Source organism: Myotis lucifugus, unplaced genomic scaffold, assembly GCF_000147115.1.
Source record: "Myotis lucifugus unplaced genomic scaffold, Myoluc2.0 scaffold_132, whole genome shotgun sequence".
In the NCBI taxonomy this organism is placed as follows: Eukaryota; Metazoa; Chordata; class Mammalia; order Chiroptera; family Vespertilionidae; genus Myotis; species Myotis lucifugus.
The window spans coordinates 1,264,437-1,287,639 of record NW_005871180.1 but is presented as its reverse complement, the minus strand read 5'-3'; the positions used below and the strand labels follow the sequence as shown (position 1 = coordinate 1,287,639).

At 36.7% G+C, this 23,203-nt stretch overlaps 1 protein-coding gene across 3 annotated transcripts in view; it reads left to right on the top strand.

The window, feature by feature from the left end:
* The window catches only part of ARMC3 (armadillo repeat containing 3), an 88,468-nt gene that overhangs the window by 5,683 nt on the left and 59,582 nt on the right, over positions 1 to 23,203 (top strand). For 2 of the 3 annotated variants that reach the window (XM_023758577.1, XM_023758578.1), the window contains 2 exons: positions 13,196 to 13,313; positions 17,819 to 17,944. In XM_023758577.1, coding sequence (XP_023614345.1) covers positions 13,196 to 13,313; positions 17,819 to 17,944 — 244 coding nt within the window. The remainder of the gene's footprint in view (positions 1 to 13,195; positions 13,314 to 17,818; positions 17,945 to 23,203) is intronic. The other variant, XM_023758579.1, reaches the window with a different exon arrangement.

Genomic DNA, 23,203 nt, shown 5'->3' with positions numbered 1-23,203 from the left:
TCTTGACAAAACATACATTCATATGTGCATATATGGTTTATTGACCTCCATTCCTCCTCATAAAAGGGAACACTAGCTAAGAAGATGCCTAGAAGTTGGAAGATGTGGCTTGAACAAACAATACAACTACTAGTATATTCTGCTCCCCCAAATTATTTCCATGTTTGGTTGAAAGGCTGTTAGTGATGCTATAATAAAAGGCAAACTTACTGTGGAATGATTGCATAAAATAACTACCAATAGAAATTACCTTAGTGGGAAATATTTATTATAAGGCAAGATATTCAGCAGCTAAGAGTAAGGTTCTGGAGTTAAAATACCTGAACCATCACTCCATCACCCACCATCCATGATCTGGGGCAAATTTCCCAACCTCTGTATGCCTCGGTGAGGATATAGTGATATCCACTTCACAGGACATCCACTTAATATCTACTCATAGAGACAAGGTTAGATCAATGTAAGATGTTTAGAACAGTGCCTGTCACTAATTAAGAGCTTAATAAATGCTGTTGTTATTAATAACATAGTTGAGGGTACTGTTCATTATTCTATAGCACTGTAGAAGTCTGAACTGTCAAAGGAGGCAGGTGATCAGCTGTGGAAGACCAGCTGGCCTCTAAAGTTCCAGGAGGCCTGGTGCATGGCCATCATGATTCATGGCCAGGTCTTTGAGTTTATGAGCATGGAAATTTTATTCTCTTAATATTTCAGAGGCAAATGAGCTCCAATGGACAAATCACAGTATCTAAACTCAAAAGAGAACATGACCTGGTTCTAGAGTATCAATGATTAAGTATCAACTGAACATTTATGTTAATGGGTCAGCACCTTCTCTCCATAGTTAATTGTTTATGGGGAAGCTAAGCTTGGTGAGTATTTTTTTTTCTAGTGTAAAATTTTTTTTAAATTTTGTTTTATTGCTTAAAGTATTACAAAAAGTATTATATATGTCTCCTTTTTTTCCCCCCTTGAAATTCCTCCGGCCTCCCCCCAGTGTCATGTGTCCATTGGTTATGCTTATATGCATGCATACAAGTCTTTCAGTTGATCTCTTACCCACCCACCCCAACCCTCCCCGGGCTTCCCGCTGTTGTTTGACAGTCTGTTCGATGCTGCTCTGCCTTTGTATCTATTTTTGTTCATCAGTTTATAATGGTCTTTATTATCCATAAATGAGTGAGATCATGTGGTATTTTTCTTTCATTGACTGGCTTATTTCACTTAGCATAATGCTCTCCAGTTCCATCCATGCTGTTGCAAATGGTAAGAATTCCTTCTTTTTCACAGCAGCATAGTATTCCATTGTGTAGATGTACCACGGTTTTCTAATCCACTCATCTACTGATGGGCACTTAGGCTGTTTCCAAATCTTAGCTATGGTGAATTGTGCTGCTGTGAACATATGGGTGCATATATCCTTTCTGATTGGTGTTTCTGGTTTCTTGGGATATATTCCTAGAAGTGGGATCACTGGGTCAAATGGGAGTTCCATTTTTAACTTTTTGAGGAAACTCCATACTGTCTTCCATAGTGGCTGCACCAGTCTGCATTCCCACCAGCAGTGCATGAGTGTTCCCTTTTCTCTGCATCCTCTCCAGCACTTGTCATTTGTTTATTTGTTGATGATAGCTATTCTGACAGGTGTGAGATGGTACCTTATTGTTGTTTTGATTTGCAACTCTTGGATGATTAGTGACTTTGAGCATGTTTTCATATGTCTCTTGGCTTTCTGAATGTCCTCTTTTGAAAGGTGTCTATTTAGATCCTTTGCCCATTTTTTGATTGGATTGTTTATCTTCTTTTTGTTAAGTTGTATGAGTTCCCTATAAATTTTGGAGATTAGGCCCTTATCAGATATGACGTTGGCAAATATGTTTTCCCACGCAGTGGGTTTTCTTGTTGTTTTGTTGATGGTTTCTTTTGCTGTGTAGAAGCTTTTTATTTTGATGTAGTCCCATTTGTTCATTTTCTCTTTAGTTTCAAGTGCCCTAGGAGCTGTATCAGTGAAGAAATTGCTTCAGCATATGTCTGAGATTTTGTTGTCTTTGGATTCTTCTAGAATTTTTATGGTTTCCCGTCGTACATTTAAGTCCTTTATCCATTTTGAGTTTATTTTTGTGTATGGTGTAAGTTGGTGGTCTAGTTTCACTTTTTTGCATGTATCTGTTCAATTTTCCCAACACCATTTATTGAAGAGACTGTCTTGACTCCATTGTATGTTCTTGCCTCCTTTGTCAAATATTAATTGAGCATATTGGTTCGGGCCAATTTCTGGGCTCTCTATTCTATTCCATTGGTCTATATGTCTGTTCTTGTGCCAGTACCAGGCCGTTTTGAGAACAGTGGCTTTGTAATACAGCTTGATATCTGGTATTGAGATCCCACCTACTTTGTTCTTCTTTCTCAGGATCGCTGCAGCTATTCGGGGTCTTTTTTTTATTCAAGATGAACTTTTGGAGAGTTCGTTCTAGGTCTGTGAAATATGCCATGGTATTTTAATGGGAAGTGCATTGAATTTATAGATTGCTTTGGGTAGTATGGACATTTTAATGATGTTGATTCTACCAATCCATGAACATGGTATGTTCTTCCATCTGTTTATGTCTTCCTCTATCTCTTTTTTCAACGTCCTGTAGTTTTCTGAGTAGAGGTCTTTTACCTCTTTAGTTAGGTTTATTCCTAGGTATCTTAATTTTTTTGGTGTGATGGTAAATGGGAGTGCTTTTTTAGTCTCTCTTTCTGTAAGTTCACTATTGGTGTATAGAAATGCCATAGATTTTTTGGCATTAATTTTGTATCCTGCTACATTGCCGAATTCATTTATTTTTTTTAAAAATATTTTTATTGATTTTTTACAGAGAGGAAAGGAGAGAGACAGAGAGTCAGAAACATCGATGAGAGAGAAACATCGACCAGCTGCCTCCTGCACACCTCCCACTGGGGATTTGCCCGCAACCAAGGTACATGCCCTTGACCGGAATCGAACCTGGAACCTTTCAGTCCACAGGCCGACGCTCTATCCACTGAGCCAAACCGGTCTTGGCCGAATTCATTTATTAAGTCTAATAGTTTTTTGATGGAGTCTTTAGGGTTTTTTATGTACAATATCATGTCATCTGCGAATAAGGACAGGTTTACTTCTTCTTTTCTTTATTTCTTCTTCTTGTCTAATCGCAATGGCTAATACTTCCAGTATTATGTTGAACAGGAGTGGTGAGAGTGGGCATCCCTGTCTTGTTCCTGTTCTTAGGAGAAATGGTTTTAGTATGCTTGGTGAGTATTGAATCGAAGCAACATACAATAGTAGAACCTGCTCCCTCAACTGGGCAACCAAACTCAGTTTTTTGGAAGACTGCGATGTCTCCTGGGGCTTGTTTTTCCTCAACCTTCTTCATCAACCTTAGAACTCAACCTTTAACACTCTGTCAGAGACTGCCAAAACTGCCCAGACTTTTTTCCTAGAAATGAAGCATCATAGGGACTTATTTTCCTATTTTTCTCCCTCATCACAGATAAACAAACCATCATGAATAAGAAATATAGTATAAATTCACAAATATGCACATATATGATAATTATCAGCTTGCTCCCCTTGCTCTAAATGTTTGTTACCTTAAATCATGTTGTAAAGCAAACTAGAAGCCAAACAAATTAGCTATTTTCATTTTAACCTTTATGATTTTTAGCAATTTAAAATCTATGTAGTCTTACTGAAAGTTCATACTTCCTTCTGTATCTGTTTCTCTTTTCCTGTGTAATTGATTCCATGTGATCCGAGACCACTGATGTGGTTAACACCTTCAAAAAAAAAAGGTCTTTTATTTGCACTTAACCAGCACCATAAAAATCATTCGCTTGTCATGATTTATCTACTTTTCACTGAGTTCAACTTTGTAATTTTGTATTCTTTTAGACTTGTGCTATCCAGTAATCACTAGCCACATGTAATTATTTACATTTAAACTTATAGTAATAAAATTATGCTAATTAAAATGAACAATAATTAAAAATTCAGTTCCTCAGTCGCATTAGTTACACTTCAAGTGCTCAAGTGTCACATGAGGCTGTGACTACCGTATTAGAGACACAGATCAGCAATGCCATCGTCCGAGTTCTGTTGGACAACACTACCCTAGATAGTCTTATTTTCTTAACAGACATATAAAAGTATCCCTATAAATCGATGGCTTCTCTCATGGACTGAGCTTAAAATTCAAAGCTTAGCCAAAATGGTTCCCCTTTCTTTCATTCTTTTTGTAAATAATTGGGTTCATCATTTATTTTGTGCAGAGCGTGAAATTATAATTTCACAGCCAGCTTGTCGGTGACTGATTGTGAGTTTCTCACAGGAAAGCAGATGGGATGTGTAATTACAGCACAGTATTATTTATTTAGTTGTGTGGCATTCTGTCAGAGCTATCATTTTATTCTCAGCACCGTTTTTAATAAAAAATTACTATAATGCTGTAGGCTCTGTAGGAGAAACAAATGTCATGCCAAGTTTCTCCACTGTCTGCCAAACATCGACATTTCTCCTCCTCTGACAGCTCTGTAGTCTGTGTCTCTCACAGCCACAGTCTCCTTTTAAGCTTCTCAAGACGCCCTATCACCTTTTCCTTAATGATGACCAGAAGATGTGGCAAAATACTGAAGTGTTTTCTAAACACTTGAAGAAGGATGAAAGATACTTACCATAGTTGTTGTTTAAATGTATTTTCATGTACTCTAGTCTTTTAAGCATTGTAGGTATTCTGCGAAGATATGACATATCCATGTTCCAACATAGTATATTTATGCACAGCCTTATAAAATCAGCTTTAAAAATATTAAATGTCAGAGGACTCTCTGAAGTGAGAGTTTTAAAATGGAAGGGAAATTTGTTCTGAATGAGGGGTTGATGGAGAAGGTAACCTGCCAGAATGCTAGGGAAACTGTCTTAAGTGGTAAAGCTGATCCAAGGCTGTGATTCTCCAGGGTTTGGCGGGGGTGTAAAGGGGGGGCCTTCTGTGGGTAGGATGGTAATGGTGGACTCTATCCCCACAAGAATGCACACCAAAATGTTTGCATGCAGTTTCAGTGGGCAAATGTATCCCTAGAGCAGCCCATGGATGGTTCCATGAATCTCTGATTTAGAAACTTCTCTCCTTACATCAACAAACAATACACAGTTAAGGTACTTTAGGCCAGAATCATAAAAAAGAAGTTTCCAGAGGCACCTTACAGACATGTATTGAGTTTCCATACCCCAGACTTATTCTAGGTAATGGAGATAGAGAAATAACATAGTCCTTTGCCCGAAGAAATTAATTCATTTATTGGACAAATATTGTTCTACACCCTGGGCATATATCTGAGAACAAAACAAAGTTAAGGCCTCAAGACAGCATCCATTCTAGTGGTGGAAATATTCAGTTAACAAATAATAATATAATGCAGGTAGTGATAAGCTCCATAAAGAAAAAGTAGGATACAGGGTGGAGAGTGATAGTATCTGCACCACTTTAAATAGGATCTACATTAGGGAAAGCCTTCCCAGTGGGGTCATATTTGAGAAAGACTTAAATGGAATGAAGGAATCTGCTATGCAAATATGTGGGTGAGAGTACTCCAGCTGATCAACAATAACTAAGGCTTGACTTAGTATGTTTGAGGAATGCTAAAAAAGTTGGTGTGCTTGGAGATTGCTAAGCAAAGTATTAGGAGGTGGGTCACAAAGGTGGTGGGGTGGTAGTGACAGGGCCTTTTAGACTATGTTAAGGAGGTTGGATTTTTTTCCCTCTACTGTGCAAAATAGGGGATTCATTAGGAGGTTACAAGTAGAGGAGTAGCAATAACTAAGTTACATTTAAAACAAAAAAGTAAGACCATTCTAGCTACAATGTGAAAGAAGAGGGAAAACAGGAAGACCAATTTGGAGGCTATTACTAGGGCAGCTACTGTCTACTCATAGAGGCAAGGTTAGATCAATGTAAGATGTTTAGAACAGTGCCTGGCACTAGTTAAGAGCTTAATAAATGCTGTTGTTATTAATGACATCGTTGAGGGTAGTGTTCATTAGTACCCTCAGGATTAGGCTGTAACTGTGGAGAAGGTGAGAAGTGACCAGAATGAGGACATATGCTGATGGTAGATTTGACAGAATTTGCTGATGGATTGTAGGTGAGGTGTGAGAAAGAGAGGAGCTGAGATATTTCAAGGTTCTTGGACTAAGCAACTGAGTAAATTATGGTAAAATATACTAAAGTATACATGTAAAACAAAGAAACAGTGCAGTGTGCTAAGTGCTATTATATAGAAATTCAGAGGAATATAGCTGTGGGAAAGAAAAGAAAGCCCCAGGGTTTTTCACACCCAAATGACTATGAATAAAAAACAATAGAAAATGTATCCAGAAAGATGGAGACCTTACAATTAAATGAGCCATAAACTTCTATAGTTTCAAGTATTATTTTATTACTTTAATTTTTTGGAAATGAAATAAAACTATCAAAAAGTGGTAGGTGACATCATCTCACAGATGATGGCCTTAGTGAGAACCATTTGGTGAGTCAGTGAGGGTGAAAGTCAGATAGGAACTGTTTACCTGGAGGTAAGAGTGAGAAAATGAATAAAAGTAAATAGTTCATAAGATTTTTGACAGTGAAAGGGATGACTGGATGCAAATGCAAAGAAAGCAAAAACTAGTGTTCATTCATGGTTTGAGTTTTTGAAAATTAATTTGATGAAAAGATAGAGGGACAAGGAGATTTGAGGTTTGATTAGGAGTGTTATTAAAATAATAGATCATAAAATCTAAGCAGCATAAGAATTGAAGAAATGAGAAACTGGATGAAGTGAAAGTAGAGGGAGAAATGGGGGGGGTATCCCAATGAAACTGAAGGATAGTTGTAGTAGGAGTAGCCGAATAATGAAGCTGTATCTCTACCAAGAAATCCTTAAAGTCTGAATATGGTGGGTACTAAGAAAGCAAAGTGAGTAGGTAAAGAGAAATTGGTGGGATATCATAATAGCAGAAAACAAAGTTGAATGATAGACGAATGCTATTGAGTCAGAATTAAGTAGAGGACATAGAAGAGAATTTTCAAAAATAATGAGAACATTTCTGCTTCTGGATAGGATGTAGTAGTGGTGGGTAGCAGTAGGGCATTTCCTCCACTATAGCAACTCAAGCTCTAAAGCTTCTGCACAACAAAAGAAACCATCAACAAATGAAGAGAACCCACTGTATGGGAGGACATATTTGCCAACGATACATCCAATAAGGTGTTAATTTCGAAAATATATAAAGAATGTACACATCTCAACACCAGGAAAACAAACAATCCAATTAAAAAATGGGCAAAGGACCTGAATAGATGCTTCTCCGAAGAGGACATACAGAAGGCCAAAAGACATGAAAAAAATGCTTAAACTCACTAACAGAGAGATGCAAATGAAAACTACAATGAGATATCATCTCACACCTGCCAGAATGGCTATGATCAATAAATGAACAAACAACAAGTGCTGGTGAGAATGTGTAGAAAAGAGAACCCAAGTACACTGCTGGTGGGAATGCAGACTGGTACAGCCACTGTGGAAAAAGTATGGAGTTTCCTCAAAAAATTAAAAATGCAACTGCCTTTTGACCCATCAATCCCACTTCTAGGAATATATCCTAAGATCCTGAAACACCAATCAGAAAGAATATACACACCTCTATGTTCATAGCAGTGTTATTTACAATAGCTAAGATCTGGAAACAGCCCAAGTGCCCATCAGTAGATGAGTGGATAAAAAAGCTGTGGTACATTTACACCATGCAATACTATGCAGCAGTAAAAAAGAAGGAAGCCTTACTGTTTGAGACAGCATAGAGGGACCTGGAGAGTATTATGCTAAGCGAAATAAGCCAGTCAGCCAATCAGAGAAAGACAAATATCATATTACTTCACTAATATGTGGAATCTAATGAACAAAATAAACTCATGAACAAAATGGAACCAGAAGCATGAATACATGGAACAGACTGGCTGGTGCCCAAGGGGAGAGGGGTGGTGGGTGGCTGGATAAAGATGGTGAAGGAAATAGCTAAAGAACATATGTGTATACCCCATAGACACGGACAATAATTTGGTAAAGGCCAAGGACGGGGAAAGGGGGAGGGGAGAGGAGGGCCAAGGTGGGGAGGGGGACTCCTGCAATAATGTCAGCATTAATAATTTTTTTAATTAAATAAAAAGCAGATGGATTTAAAAATATCAGAAGAGGTGTGTGTGGAAAGGCAAATTAAAAAGACTGATAATACCAAGTGTTGGTAAGGATATGGAACTCTTATTAATAAATGTTGGGAATGTAAACTGATAAAACCACTTTAGAAATCTGTTCAATAGTACCTGTAAAAGGTAAATATATATCTACCTTGTGACTCATCAATTTTATTCCTCAGAATATACCTGGGGAAATGAAGGCACATATGCACAAAAATACATGAACAAGAATATTCATTGCAGCTTTATTTATGATAGCCTCAATCTGAAATAAAAGAAGCCAAACTGGTATATCCATACAATGGAATACCAAATAGCCATAAAAATATGACTCAATTATATGAAATGTGAATGAATCTGAGGGAAATTGTGCTGAGCTAAAGAAGGTAGATGTGAAAGAATGCCATTTATATAAAGTTCAAGAACAGGAAAAACTAAGTTATGACTTTGAAAGTAGGAACAATGGTTATCTTTCTGGGAGGGTTTTGGGGAAGGAGCTTGAGGAAATATTCAGGGGTGATAGAAATGTTTTGTAACTTAGTCAGAGAGGTATTGTATTCTGAAAGATTAAGTGAAAGAAATATCTGTCAGTACACAAAAAACAGAGTACAGTTTGCTTTTTAATCCAATCTTACTATCTTAATAAGGTTTATTTGCCATAGAGATGATTATTTAGATCAGTGGTTCCCAAACTTATTTGGCCTACCGCCCCCTTTCCAGAAAAAATATTACTCAGCCCCTGGAAATTAATTTTTTTTTAAATTTAATAGCAGTTACTCATCGCCCCCAAATGCACCTGTGGCCATCACTGCCCCCCTGGATCGCTGCCAGGGGGCGGTAGCGCCCACTTTGGGAATCACTGATTTAGATCATTGATTTATTTTATTTCTATCATTTTACATTACATTTTTGGTATTTCTTTGCTATGTTTTTTTTATGCTGTATTTTTTTGTATCTTCTTTTTCTGAATTGAGCAACTTTCCTTTGTTAACCTTTCTTTTTGGGGAACTCCTACTACTCAGCTGTAGCATTTAAATACAGATATCTAGCCTGGCCGGTGTGGCTCAGTGGTTGAGCCTTGACCTATGAATCAGAAGGTCACAATTTTATTCCCAGTCATGGCACATGCCCAGGTTGCTGGCTTGATTCTCATTAGGGAATGTGCAGGAGGCAGCCTATCAATGATTCTCTCTCATCATTGATGTTCCTCTCTCTCCCTGTCCTTTTCTCTCTGAAATCAATAAAACTATATATTTTTCAAGATACACATATCTAAACCTGACACATATCTAAACCTGTATTTTTATCAATGTAAAGAGTGAGCAATAACAGACAACAGTCCTGTTCCCTTTACCCGAGTTTTGTTGAAAAAAACCTAGAATCTAGCTTTTTTCCCCTTTCTTATAATGTCTCATTATTACTTCAGGAATCCTTTCTTTAAAATTACATTGTGATTCACAACATCTTTATCATTGAGTTTAACTACTTATTTTATTGTCTCAATTCAACACTATTATTTTTATATTTTGTCCTCCCTAATTCTGGCTGGAATTTTTGATATACTTGTTGAGTCTGTGAATGCCTGAACATGTCTTTTTCATGTATGAATGATCACTTAGCCAGGTATAAATTTCTAGTGTTATAATCCTTTTCCTTCTGAACATTGTTGCTTATTCTCAATATAAAGTTGGTTGAAGGGAGGGTCTAGATCATTTGCTGATACATCATCTTTCTTTATTATTCAGTGTTATTTCTGCTTTCTATTATATATTTTCTATTTAGTCAAGCTCCTGTTTTATCACTACAAATACAACATTCATTCCTATTTTAAACCTTCCTAGTATTGTTTTCCCCTTTTAAATATCCTTCCTCCTTATCTCATCCTACTCCATTTTATTCATTCTTCAAATTATATCTAAATTCTACCACCTCCATGGATCTTTCTCCATTTACCCCAATTCATAATGATTTCCCCTTCCTCATCACAACATTTATTATCTCTGCCACATGTTTTTGTACTTCCTAGAATCCTAGGATTTTATATCTGGATGAGATCTAAGAGATATAATCCAATTCCCTCATTTTTCAGATTAAAAAAGAGGTGGTCACTAAGCCACATTTGTAACCCAGAGACCCCAAGCCTCCTGGCATTTTGGGGCTACGCTTTAATACCTAAATAAAATAGTTCTCAAGCTTCAATCCCCAAATACTTACAGAAGTCCTCCTTTAAAAAACCTTGCGGGTTTGCAGGTCCTCATGATCTCCTGATCAGGGTTGCAGCCTGCAGCCACGCCATTGCTGTAGGCTCTGCTAGAGGCCATTTTATCCTCACTGGTCATGACACTGGATACCTGCAAGTGTTACAAGCCTGGAGTATATGGCCAGCTTTTACTGAAGATTTGTCTCTCCAAAAAGAGTCTAAAAGGCTTGAGAATGAACAACATGACTTTTATAACTCGTATAGCGTCTAGTACAGGGGTGGGCAACCTTTTTGTGAGTGCGTGCCAAAACCAGCAAAATCTCTGACTCAAAATTCTTCTGCGTGCCAACCCTACTTTTTTGAGAACATGTTACGCCTACTTGATATCTCTTAAGGTATATATACGTGAAGAACCTTAAAGAAATAATAAAATTCATTTGAGCGACAAAAACACAGTATATGATGATGAAAAATACATTTATTTTTTAATGTATATATGTACACTGATAGTCCGACAGAAAACTTTATGACTCCGTTTGATATTATCAGTGGGACTTTTGCTGCTGCATCACTGATGACAGAGATTTTACATCAGGTTTATATTTCGTGACCTTCAGAGATATGCATGAGCTACTACTTTCATCCGTCAGGCTACTCCTATTATGAGACATAACAAAATTCATCACTGAGAACAAAGATTCACAAGCATATGTGGATGAAAACATGGAGAGTAACACTGTTGCAAAGTTTTTTTAAACAGAAAAAATGTTCTGGAATGGCATTCCAAGTCCTCAATAGTTCTTTTTCGACACTTCTCTCTGGTACTCCTGTCTCTAATCGCCTTTTTTCAATGTTTTCCAAGTCAACTCTAAGGTCAATAAATTTCTGCTTCCAAATTGAGCTACTCTGAAATTCAATCAACTGCATTTCAAAGTCAGCCATGTCTATCCATGAAAACATTTGTAAGTTTAGTTCCTCCAGTTTCATGTTGTCTGGAAACCTCATGAATTTTGCTGTCTCTTCCAGTTCTCTGAATTTCGCAAATCTTGAGAAGAACTGCTCAATAGTTGACTCGATGATGTTTAAAAACAGCTTTTGAAGGCTTTGACAGTCTGTTCTGTCATCTTTCGGGAGGTCTTTGATGTGCCTCTTGAGGTTTGGGAAATATCTAAATCTCTCACCATCCACATCCCTCTTAAAGACTTCCAGTGTCTTTTCAAAAGCCTTTATGTAACTAAACATAACATCAAGTGTCTTGCCAGTTCCTTGTAATTTAACATTTAAGTCATTCAAATGTTCACAAAAATTGTAAATGGAAGATTATAAGAGAGGGTTTCGCGTGCCAGCAAAAGTTACTGGCATGCCATGTTTGGCATGCGTGCCAGGGGTTGCCCACCCCTGTTCTACTATAAAGTCAGACATACACAAACGAAAGCTTAATTTGGATGTTAGATAACGCTGCCCTAAAATCCAATAGCCATTCCCCCTCCAAGGAGAATTCTTATCCCAGCAATGTCCTTTCAGGTCTCCGCTCACTGCTATCTTCTCTGTCTTCTTCATTCTTCCAACCTCACACAATTGTTTCCTTATTCAGACTAATCTATCTCTCCATCCTCTACCTATAACTGAACATCGGTTTTTGTTATCCTAAAACACAATAAGCTATCCAGTAAGAACCAGCTAAAGCTTTGAAATTCATATTTTTCAAAATATATTTTTATTGATTTCAGAGAGGAAAGGAGAGGGAGAGAGAGATAGAAACATCAATGATAAGAGAATCATTGATTGGCTGCCTCCTGCATGACCCCTACTGGGGATCGAGCCCACAACCTGGGCTTGTGCCCTTGACTAGAATCAAACCTGGAACCTTTCAGTCCGCAGGCTGACACTCTATCCACTGAGCCAAACCAACTAGGGCTTTTTTTTCTTTAACATAAGCAGAACTCCCTCATCCACCAGTCTCTGGAAATGAATAGAAATTGTGTAACAATTTATTTTCTCCTTGACAAAGGAAGTCCATAGGTGTCATGAGTTTGTTATTGTTCATTTCAGCTGCACATGAATTCTCATGACTCTCAAGATCACAGCAGGATATAGGTCTTCTTACAGTCCTATACTTTTTCTTTATTCTATATTACCATTTCCTCTGTCCCAGACTTTTTCCAATTTTACATTTTTAATATGTTGTTTTCTACTGCTTTTCCATTATAATAGCTGCTTTCCCAGAAAGAGTGCAGTACGGAAAGCAGGTACAGATTATTGAGACCGTCAGGGCATCTAATATATACAGGTACTCAAGGATTCTTGTGTATTGATTAAGAATTATACTATCATATGCTATTTAATGAGCATCTATTATGTGCTAATGTGCTCAGTGCAGTATATAGATGATCTAATTCTCTCCTTAATTATTTTGCCCATTACACAGAAAGGGAAACTGAAATTTTAGTGGCTTAAGTAACTTTTTTGATTCCACATAGCTAAATTGAGAGACTAAGTCTTCCAGATTCCAAAATGCTTTGCTTTTTCCACCATACACCAGGTATTCCAAAGCTGTCAGTGTGGGTAGCTGTCTCTGTATTAATGACGCTTTTTAAGTAAAAACGTTACAATGCATTTCCTGAGCAGTGACCACATCCTTTTTGTAAGATTGTGTTCTATTTAAGTCTCAAGACACCATTCATTTTTTATGTGCTCTTCAAAGCTCAAATGTGAACCTGGTATTTCTTTCTCTGCATTTCAGTTTGATCCATTAACAATTGAAAGCAAAAAAGTAGCAACTGTGGTGCTAATGCTTAATTCTCCAGAAGAAGAAATTTTGGCCAAAGCATGTGAAGCCATTTATAAATTTGCTTTAAAAGGTTTGAATTTTTTTTTTATTTTGTCTGTCTATGTCATTAGTTGCTTAAAATATTTACTACATAAGGGGCACTTTTCTCCCCAGTCTTTAACTTACTTCCTGTCAGATGAATTCTTTCAGACAACCAGATACCATTTATCGCATTACCTGAAAATAATGTATCTCCCTAAGTGCCTAACTTAATCTTAAGGAGTAATGTTTTTCACTGGGTAGAAGAGTCATTTTGAAGACTTTATTGTTTAAAAAATTGTAAATGACACAGGAGCTGAAAGAGCTCCCAGTGGTCAAAGCCAAACAATTTGAGCAACAAAATAAAGTAGTATTGGATTATAACCCAAAGTAGAACATAAATATCCATGAGTATACTGCAATGCATAAATGATTAAGTTTATAAATGGAAGAGAAAAGATAAACCTCCCAAGTGGAAGAATTCTGAATAACTTATGTAGATACTATGCCCTCAAGGAGGCAAAATATAACTTCTTTAGGTGTGGGCTGTGCCTAGTGACTTCTTTCCAAAGAGTACAGTAAGGAAATAGGGAACAAATAATAAGTTTATAGTTAGAAACCTGACAAAACTACTTCAGTCAGGTGATCAAAATCAACATCAACAGTGATAAGTCATGTTGATAATCTTGTCAATAAGTCAAGTGCCCTTGACACAATGTAATGAAAATGGCACTTTACTTTTGTGTTATTTTTCTCCAAAACCTATAACCCCAGTCTAATTATTATTTAAAAAGAATAAAGTTCCCACTCAGGCACATTCTACAAATATGTAGCCAGAAATCCTGGGTAACTCTCATAGCCAAGGGTATGTGATAAGAAATCTCATGGGGGAATCCTAGATAAGATCCTGGAACAGAGAAAGAATATAGGCTAAAACTAAGGAAATCTGAACAAACTATTGCTTTAAGTTAATCATAATAACATCAATAATGGCTCAAATTGTATCAAATGTACCAAAATTAGTGTAAAATATTAATAACAGAGGAAACTTGGTGTGGGATATGTGGGAACTCCCTGTATTATCTTTGCAATTTTTCTGTGAAAGTAAAACTGTTGTAAAAAATAAAGTTCATTAAAACATTGTAAATATTTCAAATATAATTCTATTGAGATATTTATTCATTGAGGATTTATAAACATAAAAGATGATTATACTTTAACTCATTCCAATGGTGATGAAATTAGATTTTTATTATACTGTATAACATTTTAATTGTGACTATTTGAAGAGTTTAGTGTATATCTAACAAGATCTGTTAAACTAAGGAGCAATCTGATTTTAAAGAAATGATTAAACATTGGTTGAGGACTTGTATGATAGAACAAAAAAATATTCATTTAGCAAATGGTAAAATACTCGTCTCGTTATGTCACTCTTGTCATCATTGGGAATCCAGACAAAATCCAGAGTGGTTCTGGAAGGTATAGTTTATGAACAGATTATATAGAATACTGGGTCAATTTCATGGAGACATTGGATTATGCATCTATGGTAGCATAAGTCCCATTTCAGCCTTATAGAGTCATCATAAGTCACCTGGCTGTCCTATGTACCTAATTATATATCATCTTTTATATGACATGAGATAAATAAATAGGTTGGCATGTATTTTATGTTTAATCAATATGGAAGTTATTGTAACTCTGGTGTTTATACTAGCAGTATTTTCTGAAATAGTTTTTAAGATAAATGATGGGACTTTGCCTTCTGACCAAGATGGAGTAAGGGGCCAGATTTACCCTCTAACCAAAACAACCAGTAAAATAGACAAAATATATAAAGTAGCAGTTGGCAAAACATTGACTATTAGGCAACGAAGGACAGTGACCATTGAGAGACAGAAAACAAAGGAAAGAAGTTCTATGACTGCCTGAGCTTACTGATTTCAGAGTTTCCAAAGTACAGCACAAGAAGGGGTAGCCTGTGCAGAGCCTATTGGACTCTCTGAATTGAGAAGACAGACCTGAGAGTCCAGAGGACAAAGGCAGCAAGAGTTTTCAGGATAGAGTTAACTGAGACAGAACTCTGGACATCTGTAAAGCAGCCCAGTCAGGTATTGAGCTGAGTACTGATCAGCATGTACATATGAGAGAACTACTTGAAGTCAGACAAAGAATTCCTCAGGATTAGTGGCAACAGTGCCTGGTGCTCACACAGGGCCAGAAATAGTGCTTGTCCTCATAGCCAGACCAAAAACCTCAGGATGCATGGACCATTGTGCAGAATACAGAGTCTTGGTAGTTAGAAATAATTAACCCTAGATTGAGCACTGTTCTGAAAGATCTAAAGGGTTCAAATTGTTTCCAGATAACTGTCCCAGAACAAATTTCTAGAATACAAAAATATCCATTACCCAAGTAGGTAAAATGCACAATGTCTGGCATCCAATAAAAAATTACCAGGCATGAAAAAGAAGCAAGGAAATATAACTCATAATGAGGATATAAATCAATACGTGAATCGAAAGTAAACCAATATATGTGTGACTAGAATCTCTAAAAGAGGTAAAGGACAGAAAAAAAATTGAAGAAATAATAGTCAGAAATACCCCCAATTTGATGAAAACTCCAAACCCACAGATCCAAGAAGCTCACCAAAACTCAATCACTGGGGTGTACACCTGAAAATAATATAATAAGGTATGCCAACTGTGATTAGAAATAAAAAAAACAATCACAATGACTATGAAGAAAAGGACACCAACTTACATTATAATCAAATTGCTTGAAATCAGTGATAAAGAGAAAATCTTAAAAGCAGTTCATTGAGGGCAGACCCACACTGCTAACTATGGCTCAGTAGGTAGGTAGTTTAGACAAAAGCAAAATGATGCCACATAAAAATATGGATCTACACAAAGAATAAAAGTAGAGTACTAGAAATAGTAACGTTTAAGATATTTTTCTTATTATTGAAATCACTTAAAGAGCAAGTTGGTTATTTTAAATGAAAATAATGGTCCTATATTGTGGTCTGAAACATATGAATAAGATATATGACAACAACAGCACCAAGGTAGAAATGGGAAATGGAAGTATACTATGATAAGGTTCTTGAATTATCACTTGAGAGTAGACTGTCATAGGATGTATACTACAAATGCTAATACAAACAGTAAAATAACAGAACAAAATATATCAAATAAGCTAATGAAGGAAATGAAATGGAATCATAAGAAATATTCAGCTTATACAAAGAAGGGAAAAAGAAAACAAAGAATAATGGGGCATATAAAAAAATGACAAGATGGCAGATTTAAACCTAACTCTATCAAAAATGAAATTAAATGTAAAATGGTCTAAGTACTTCAATGAATAGGGAGAGAGTGTTATCTTGGATAAAAAGCAAGACCAAACTACATGCCACCATCAAGTACTGCACTTAGAATATAATAACACAAATTATTTGAAAGTAAAAGGATGAAAAAAATCCTATGATAACACCAAACAAAAGAAAGATGGAGTAGCTTTATTAATATCATAAAAGTAGACAGAAAAGATAGTATAGAGGTAAAGAAAGTCATTTTATAATGATAAAGGAATCAATTAATCAAGAGGCTATGAAAAATCCTAAACAGTCATTACTTAATGTCACATCTTTAAAATACATGGAACTAGAAATTCAAGGAGAAATAGATAGTCACAATTGTAGCTGGGATTTTGATGCCCACCCCCCAGTTAATGAAAAACAAACAAACAAACAAGTAAATAGTAAATCATGAAAAGACTAAAAGATTGAACCAGCAATATTAATTAATTTAACCTAATTGATAGTTATAGAGCACTCCAAAAATAGCAGGATATACATTCTTCTCAAGTGCATAGAGAACATTTTTCAAATAGACCATATTCTGGGCCATAAACAAGCCTTAATTGATTAAAAAGAATTCTAATGATAAAAAATATGCCATGCCACAATAGAATTAAATTAAAAATCAATAGCACAAAGAACTCGAGACCATCATGCAATAGAAAATAAATAACATATTCCTGTGAATGTTAATTAATTTTATAACTAACTAAGCAATTATTCAATTAATTATGTCATCACATGACTGGCACTGTGCTAGGCACTGCGTGAGGATATGAGGGAATAGAACAGAAAGGGTACCTGTCCTTGTGAAAAGTTAAGTTACAGTGGAGTAGGCAAACAAGGCAGAGAGGCCAGCAAGTGGTATGAAGAGAATAAAGCAGGAGAAAGAGAGAGAAGGAAGACTTGGAGGTGGTAACATCAGACGGATAGTGGAAGGAGACCTCTCAGGAGGCGCAGGGTGAGCTGAGAACGGAATGGCAAGAGGAAGCCAGCTTCATAAACATGGGGGAGGGAGAGCAGCAGGCGCCCAGGATACCTGTGCTCTAAAGCTGGGTTGGCAGAAAGACATCTGGAGGCAGAGGAACGGGGAAGGCAGATGGCAAATAAGGAAATGGAATAACACAGAGAAGTTTTGGTGACATTGATGGTAGCCATGCATTATTTTATTTTACCTGTAATGTCAGGTGAGGAAAATAAAACAACCCTCCTTGAACTGGGAGCAGTGGAACCTTTAACTAAACTGCTCACCCATGAAGACAAAATTGTAAGAAGAAATGCCACTATGATATTTGGAATCATGGCTTCTAATAGTAAGTAGAGACTTTTAAAAATAAGTAATCTCACAAATGCCTTGTAAATTTAATGTTAAGGGATTTATTTTAATTTTATTTAAACTAACTTTAATGTTAAGTATGATGTATCAAATGTATGATTTCATATTTTAAGGGACATTTTTAAAATATAAAAGTATGTGCAAATGCTCTCCAAGTTGGTGATGTTCCAGACTTACTAGTTAGGAGAGCAATCATTGTCTTTTAAAATTGACAATTTAAATCATTGTATTTTAAAATTTTTAAATTTAGTTTTTTTTTCTTGAGTTCATTTAATGTAATTTGTTTGCCTATATGTAAGTTATTCTTCATATGTATTTCATAGTGAAGGAAACTCAGGGTAAAGAGTTTTGATACATTTATTCTTGGAAGCCACAAACTATATTTTGCCAAAAATAAATTCAGACATGCATTTACATCAGATCTATTATTTGTTTGAATATTTTCATATATGTAATAGGATGGAGCAATAATATTAGTTAAAATATGCTGTTATGTTTATTAGAATATCAGTTTGACCAAAATCATGCAAATAAAGGCAGTCCCTGACTAATGAACAGGATAGGTTCTCATTTGTAAGTCATTTTCATGCTATAATGGTAGGTTTCTGAGTTAGCCAACAAAAGTGTTGTAATTTGTAATAAAAAATTATATTCTTGGTGGAGACTGAATTCTAACATGTACCTCAGGCTGCTAGGAATGAACATGTCTCTATCATAGTACTTGGCTAAAACTATCAGACTTGCTCACTGTATCATACTTTCCCCCAACGTCCTGCCCCCCTCTCCCTCACTTTCCCTGGACCCTGTGGGAGGCAGTGGGGTCTCTATTCTGTGGTGTCTAGCAGGACCGTGGCCTTAGTGTCTTCAGAGACAGTTATGAGTGGAGGCTGGGGAGGGCCGGGGGAAGAAAGCTTTGTCCGGCATCCGTGCCTTTACCACCTCAGCTGCAGAGACTACACCAGCAGCACCTGTGTCGGAGAGAAACCAGATTCCATTGGGAATTTTAGTGGAGGGGGTTCTGGCAGCAACTGCAGGAGTTCCAAATGGTGGCTGTGCTGGGGCTCTGGGAGTATTTCTGGGGATGACAGCAGGATGAGGACAGTCGTGAGGGATTAGGTGTTCCACCAACTTGGATTATGGTAACATTAGTCAACACTTAACGTAGTACTTACAGGCATTATTGTATGTACTGTTTATGTTATTAAATCACTAACGAGGTTGGTGCTATTATTTTTTCCTTTACAGCTGAGGCAGCTGAGGCACAGAGAAGTTAAATAAAGTAGTAATCATTTATATTGTGGGGACTTCACACATTTATCTCAAGGGTTGCTATATTGAATGTGCTGTATTGAATGTATTTATAGCCAAAAAAAAAAGGAAAACTAAAATTTTTCTTATGTTTTTATTCTGTTTACACACCACAGAATTTGAGAACCAACGGTGCTTTGTAATACCTCTTGTGCAACTCCTCATTTTAAAAATAAGAATTATCCCTAAAGATTAGGTTCCTGGCCCAAAGTCATGCAGGTGGCTATTAACAGAACTAAGATTAGTTCTAGAATTGGAACTTTACCCTCTGCCTCATAGTTTAGCAGACGTTCTATTCTCCAAATCTTTTATGACCCTTAACATTAGCGTGAATGCTAAGACAGGTTCTCCTTCTAAATGATATTGGGGGAGAATGCATCTCATTTGGAAAGGAGAATTATAATTTCTTGTTTATACTTATGTTTTCTAGTTTAAAGTCTAGTTCTCTATGACTTTTTCCTGCTTACTTAGTTCTTAATTTCTATTCACTTTATTTTGTATCCTCATGTTCCAATATATGAGAAGTTTATAATCTGGGAAGCCCTCCAAATTGGTTGCAAACTTTTTCTGAGCAGATTTATAAAAGGAATTTCATGAGTTTCTAAAGGAATCTGTGACCTGAAAATATTAAGGATTATTGTTACATTCGGGTACTAAATGAATTAACCCTCTTAGACCTGCCAAACCATATTCTGTACTAGCTTGTTGCTGGACAGGGACCAGTGCTAGGGCCAGTGCAGTCGGCAACCGCCAGGCTTAACATTGGAAAGAACTTTACTGCCTTCAAGGTGTCCATTGAGTGCTGGAGTCTCAGGTATGCTGAATGAACTTCTAAGAGCTTTTCCTGGATTCTATGAATTGGGTGAAAAAACAACACACACAAACCATTTGGGGGGTTAACTGAACTGATTTTCTGTTTGATCTATCTGTGGACATGGATAAAACACATGGCATCCTCAAATGCGTGTGAATTTCCTTTTTTGTTAAGAGAGCAAAACCATTAACGGCGATTGTTTCATTTTTCACACATGCCCATGGAAAACTTAGAAAAAAAATAAGTAGTCATTTGATCTCAATGAAAGTCATGTTTCCAGAATAATCTCTAAGTACACAGTTAATTTATCAACCTTGGGAAGTCTTAAAAAAATGGCTGCTTCTTCAGAAATTTGTCTCTTCATATGTTTTTCATGCACTCAATAATATAACTATGTTCACAGTGGATGAACCAACAGAATTCCAGGTGCTTAAAGGATTGCTATGAGAGCCATCTTTCCCTTTGGCAGTTGAAACAAATTCTTGTTTCTTTTTTTTTCCTTAGAGAGGTTGAGCTATGTGCCTATACTAAGCCTGAGTCATTTGAGACAGGCACTTAAATTACTTTGTTAAACATTTTTTTAATCAAAATGGAGCTTTTGTCTTCTTTTAATTGAAAGTTTGTATTTAGTTTGATGAGGTCTTATAACAGAGACTCATTTAATGAAGTCAGTTAAAGGGAGATTTCATCAGGATCCCTGTGAGAAGTAGCTTTCGAAGTCTAGACTTTGTATCACTTAAGGCTATCTGAAGAGCTTGCCATTTTAGGAAAAGGTTGATGTAAGAGTATACAAGGTCAAGGATAAATCAGATGGCCAATATTATGCAACCAACAAATTGTAGGGAAATCCAAGATGGCAGCAGAGTAGGTGGAAGCTATACTCACCCCTTCCCAGGACCAAAATGGAATTACAACTGAATTATAGAACAGTCACCCTGAATAACCAACTGAAGACTAGCCTGATAACCAAGAATTTACAGAAGAAGCCACACTGGGCCTGGTAGTGCTGCTGGTGCCAATAGATCTCTTCCACAGGGTCATGAGAAAAGCATTTCGGTGGCCTGTGCCTGAGGATGAGATGTACTGTGGTCTTTTATTGGAGTAGAAATAAAAGACTGTCCCCAGGTACCCGGTATCTCATCTCCATCCATTCTGCAGTGGGAGAAGGGCCAGGGTCCAGAAATTCTGTGCCTCAGTTCAGTCCATGCCAAAGCTTAGTCCCACTCAGTCTCTGTCCCAATTCTGCTAGCTTAGGCTCTGTGCCCAGCTGCATTCGGGCTGGCACTGTGCTGCTGTACCCAAGCCCACACACATGCCCAGGTGGCAGGATCAGTCCCAGAGAGGCAGCCGATCAATGATCGATGTTCCTCTCTCATCAATGTTTCTATCTCTCTATCCTTCTCCCTTCCTCTCTCTCCCAAATCAATTTAAAAAATCCTTAACAAAATATTAGCAAACCAAATCCAGCAATATATTAAAAAGATCATATACCATGACCAAGTGGGATTTATTGTATAATATTCACAAATCAATAAACATGATACTACAGAAGTGAAATGAAGGATAAAAAGTACATGATCATATCAATAGAAGCAGAAAAGCATTTGATAACATTCAGCACCCATTTATGATAAAAACTCTCAGCAGGGAATAGAGGAAACATACCTCAATGTAACAAGGGCCATACATATATCACAAACCCACAGCCAACATCATACAATAAAACCTCAATATAACAAACTAATTCGGGCGAGAGGGTGCCCGTTAAAGCCCAAAGTCCATTATGTAATAAAGTAGGTTTTTCTGAATGTGCATGTTAAAAATTTGACAAATTAGTTTACCTGTTTTTACTTATGTACACACATTTTTGTAATTAAAATTAAGTATGTATGAAAAGCTCAATTTCACAGAAAAGTTTTCTATATGTATTACAATACTTTTAAATTAATACTGAGTAGGTCTAGTAAATGTGTGTATTTATCAGTCACTGGAGTAAACAAATGCACATGGTTGGGGCACATCTCAGCATACGTAGGAACACCGGCCAGCAGGCATTAAAATTGCTGCAGAAGATCATGCCACAAAACATCAGAACCCAATGACCATGTGTGATGCTGTGTGACCACGTGCTGATCATTCCCTAAACATTGGTTATGAGTGGTGACTCTTGGATTTAAATATGTAGCCTGTAGTTGTAGATTTGTACTAGTAATATTTATTTATGTTGGCAAAATTACTACAGTGTTTTTTCCAACATATGGCCTATTCGCTATAATTTGTTAAAAATAAGAGTGAATTAATAACAAAAAAATAACCTGTTAATTATAAGCAAATTTTGGTTAAAAGCATTTTAAGATTAACATAACAGGGTGTTATTTTTCACATTTGACATATGGACTGGAAAGTTAATCCATTAAACTCAAAATCCAGTACATTGAGGTTTGCAAATTTGAGGGTTTACTGTACTCAATGGGCAAAAACTAGAAATGTTTCCCCAAAGATCGGAACAAAACAGAGATGTCCGCATTCAGCACTCTTATTAAACATCAGAGGCCTGGTGCATGAAATTCGTGCATGGGGGGTGGGTGTCCCTCAGCCCATCCTGCACCCTCTCCAATCCGGGACCTCTCAGGGGATGTCTGACTACCAGTCTGGTCGCAGGCACCCGGGGCCACGGGTGGCTTCTCCCAGGCCCAGCTTTGTCAGGAAGGATGTCCAGAAGGTCGTCTGCAAGACATGGGTCTAATTAGCATATTACCCTTTTATTAGTATAGTGATGGAAGTCCTAGCCACAGCACTCAGACAAGAAGAAGAAATGAAAGCCATCCAAATTGGAAAGGAAGAAGTAAAGCTGTCATTATTTCCAGATGACATAATACTATATATAGAGAACCCTAAAGATTCTACCAAAAAAACTACTAGAACTGATAAATAAATTCAGTAAAGTAGCAAGATACAAGTAGCAAGATACAAAATAAATATCCAGAAATCAGTTGCATTTTTATATACCAATAATGAACTATCAGAAAGGGAAACTAAGAAAACTATCCCATTCACAATTTCTTCAAAAGGAATAAAATACCTAGGAATACATTTAATCAAGGATGTAAAAGA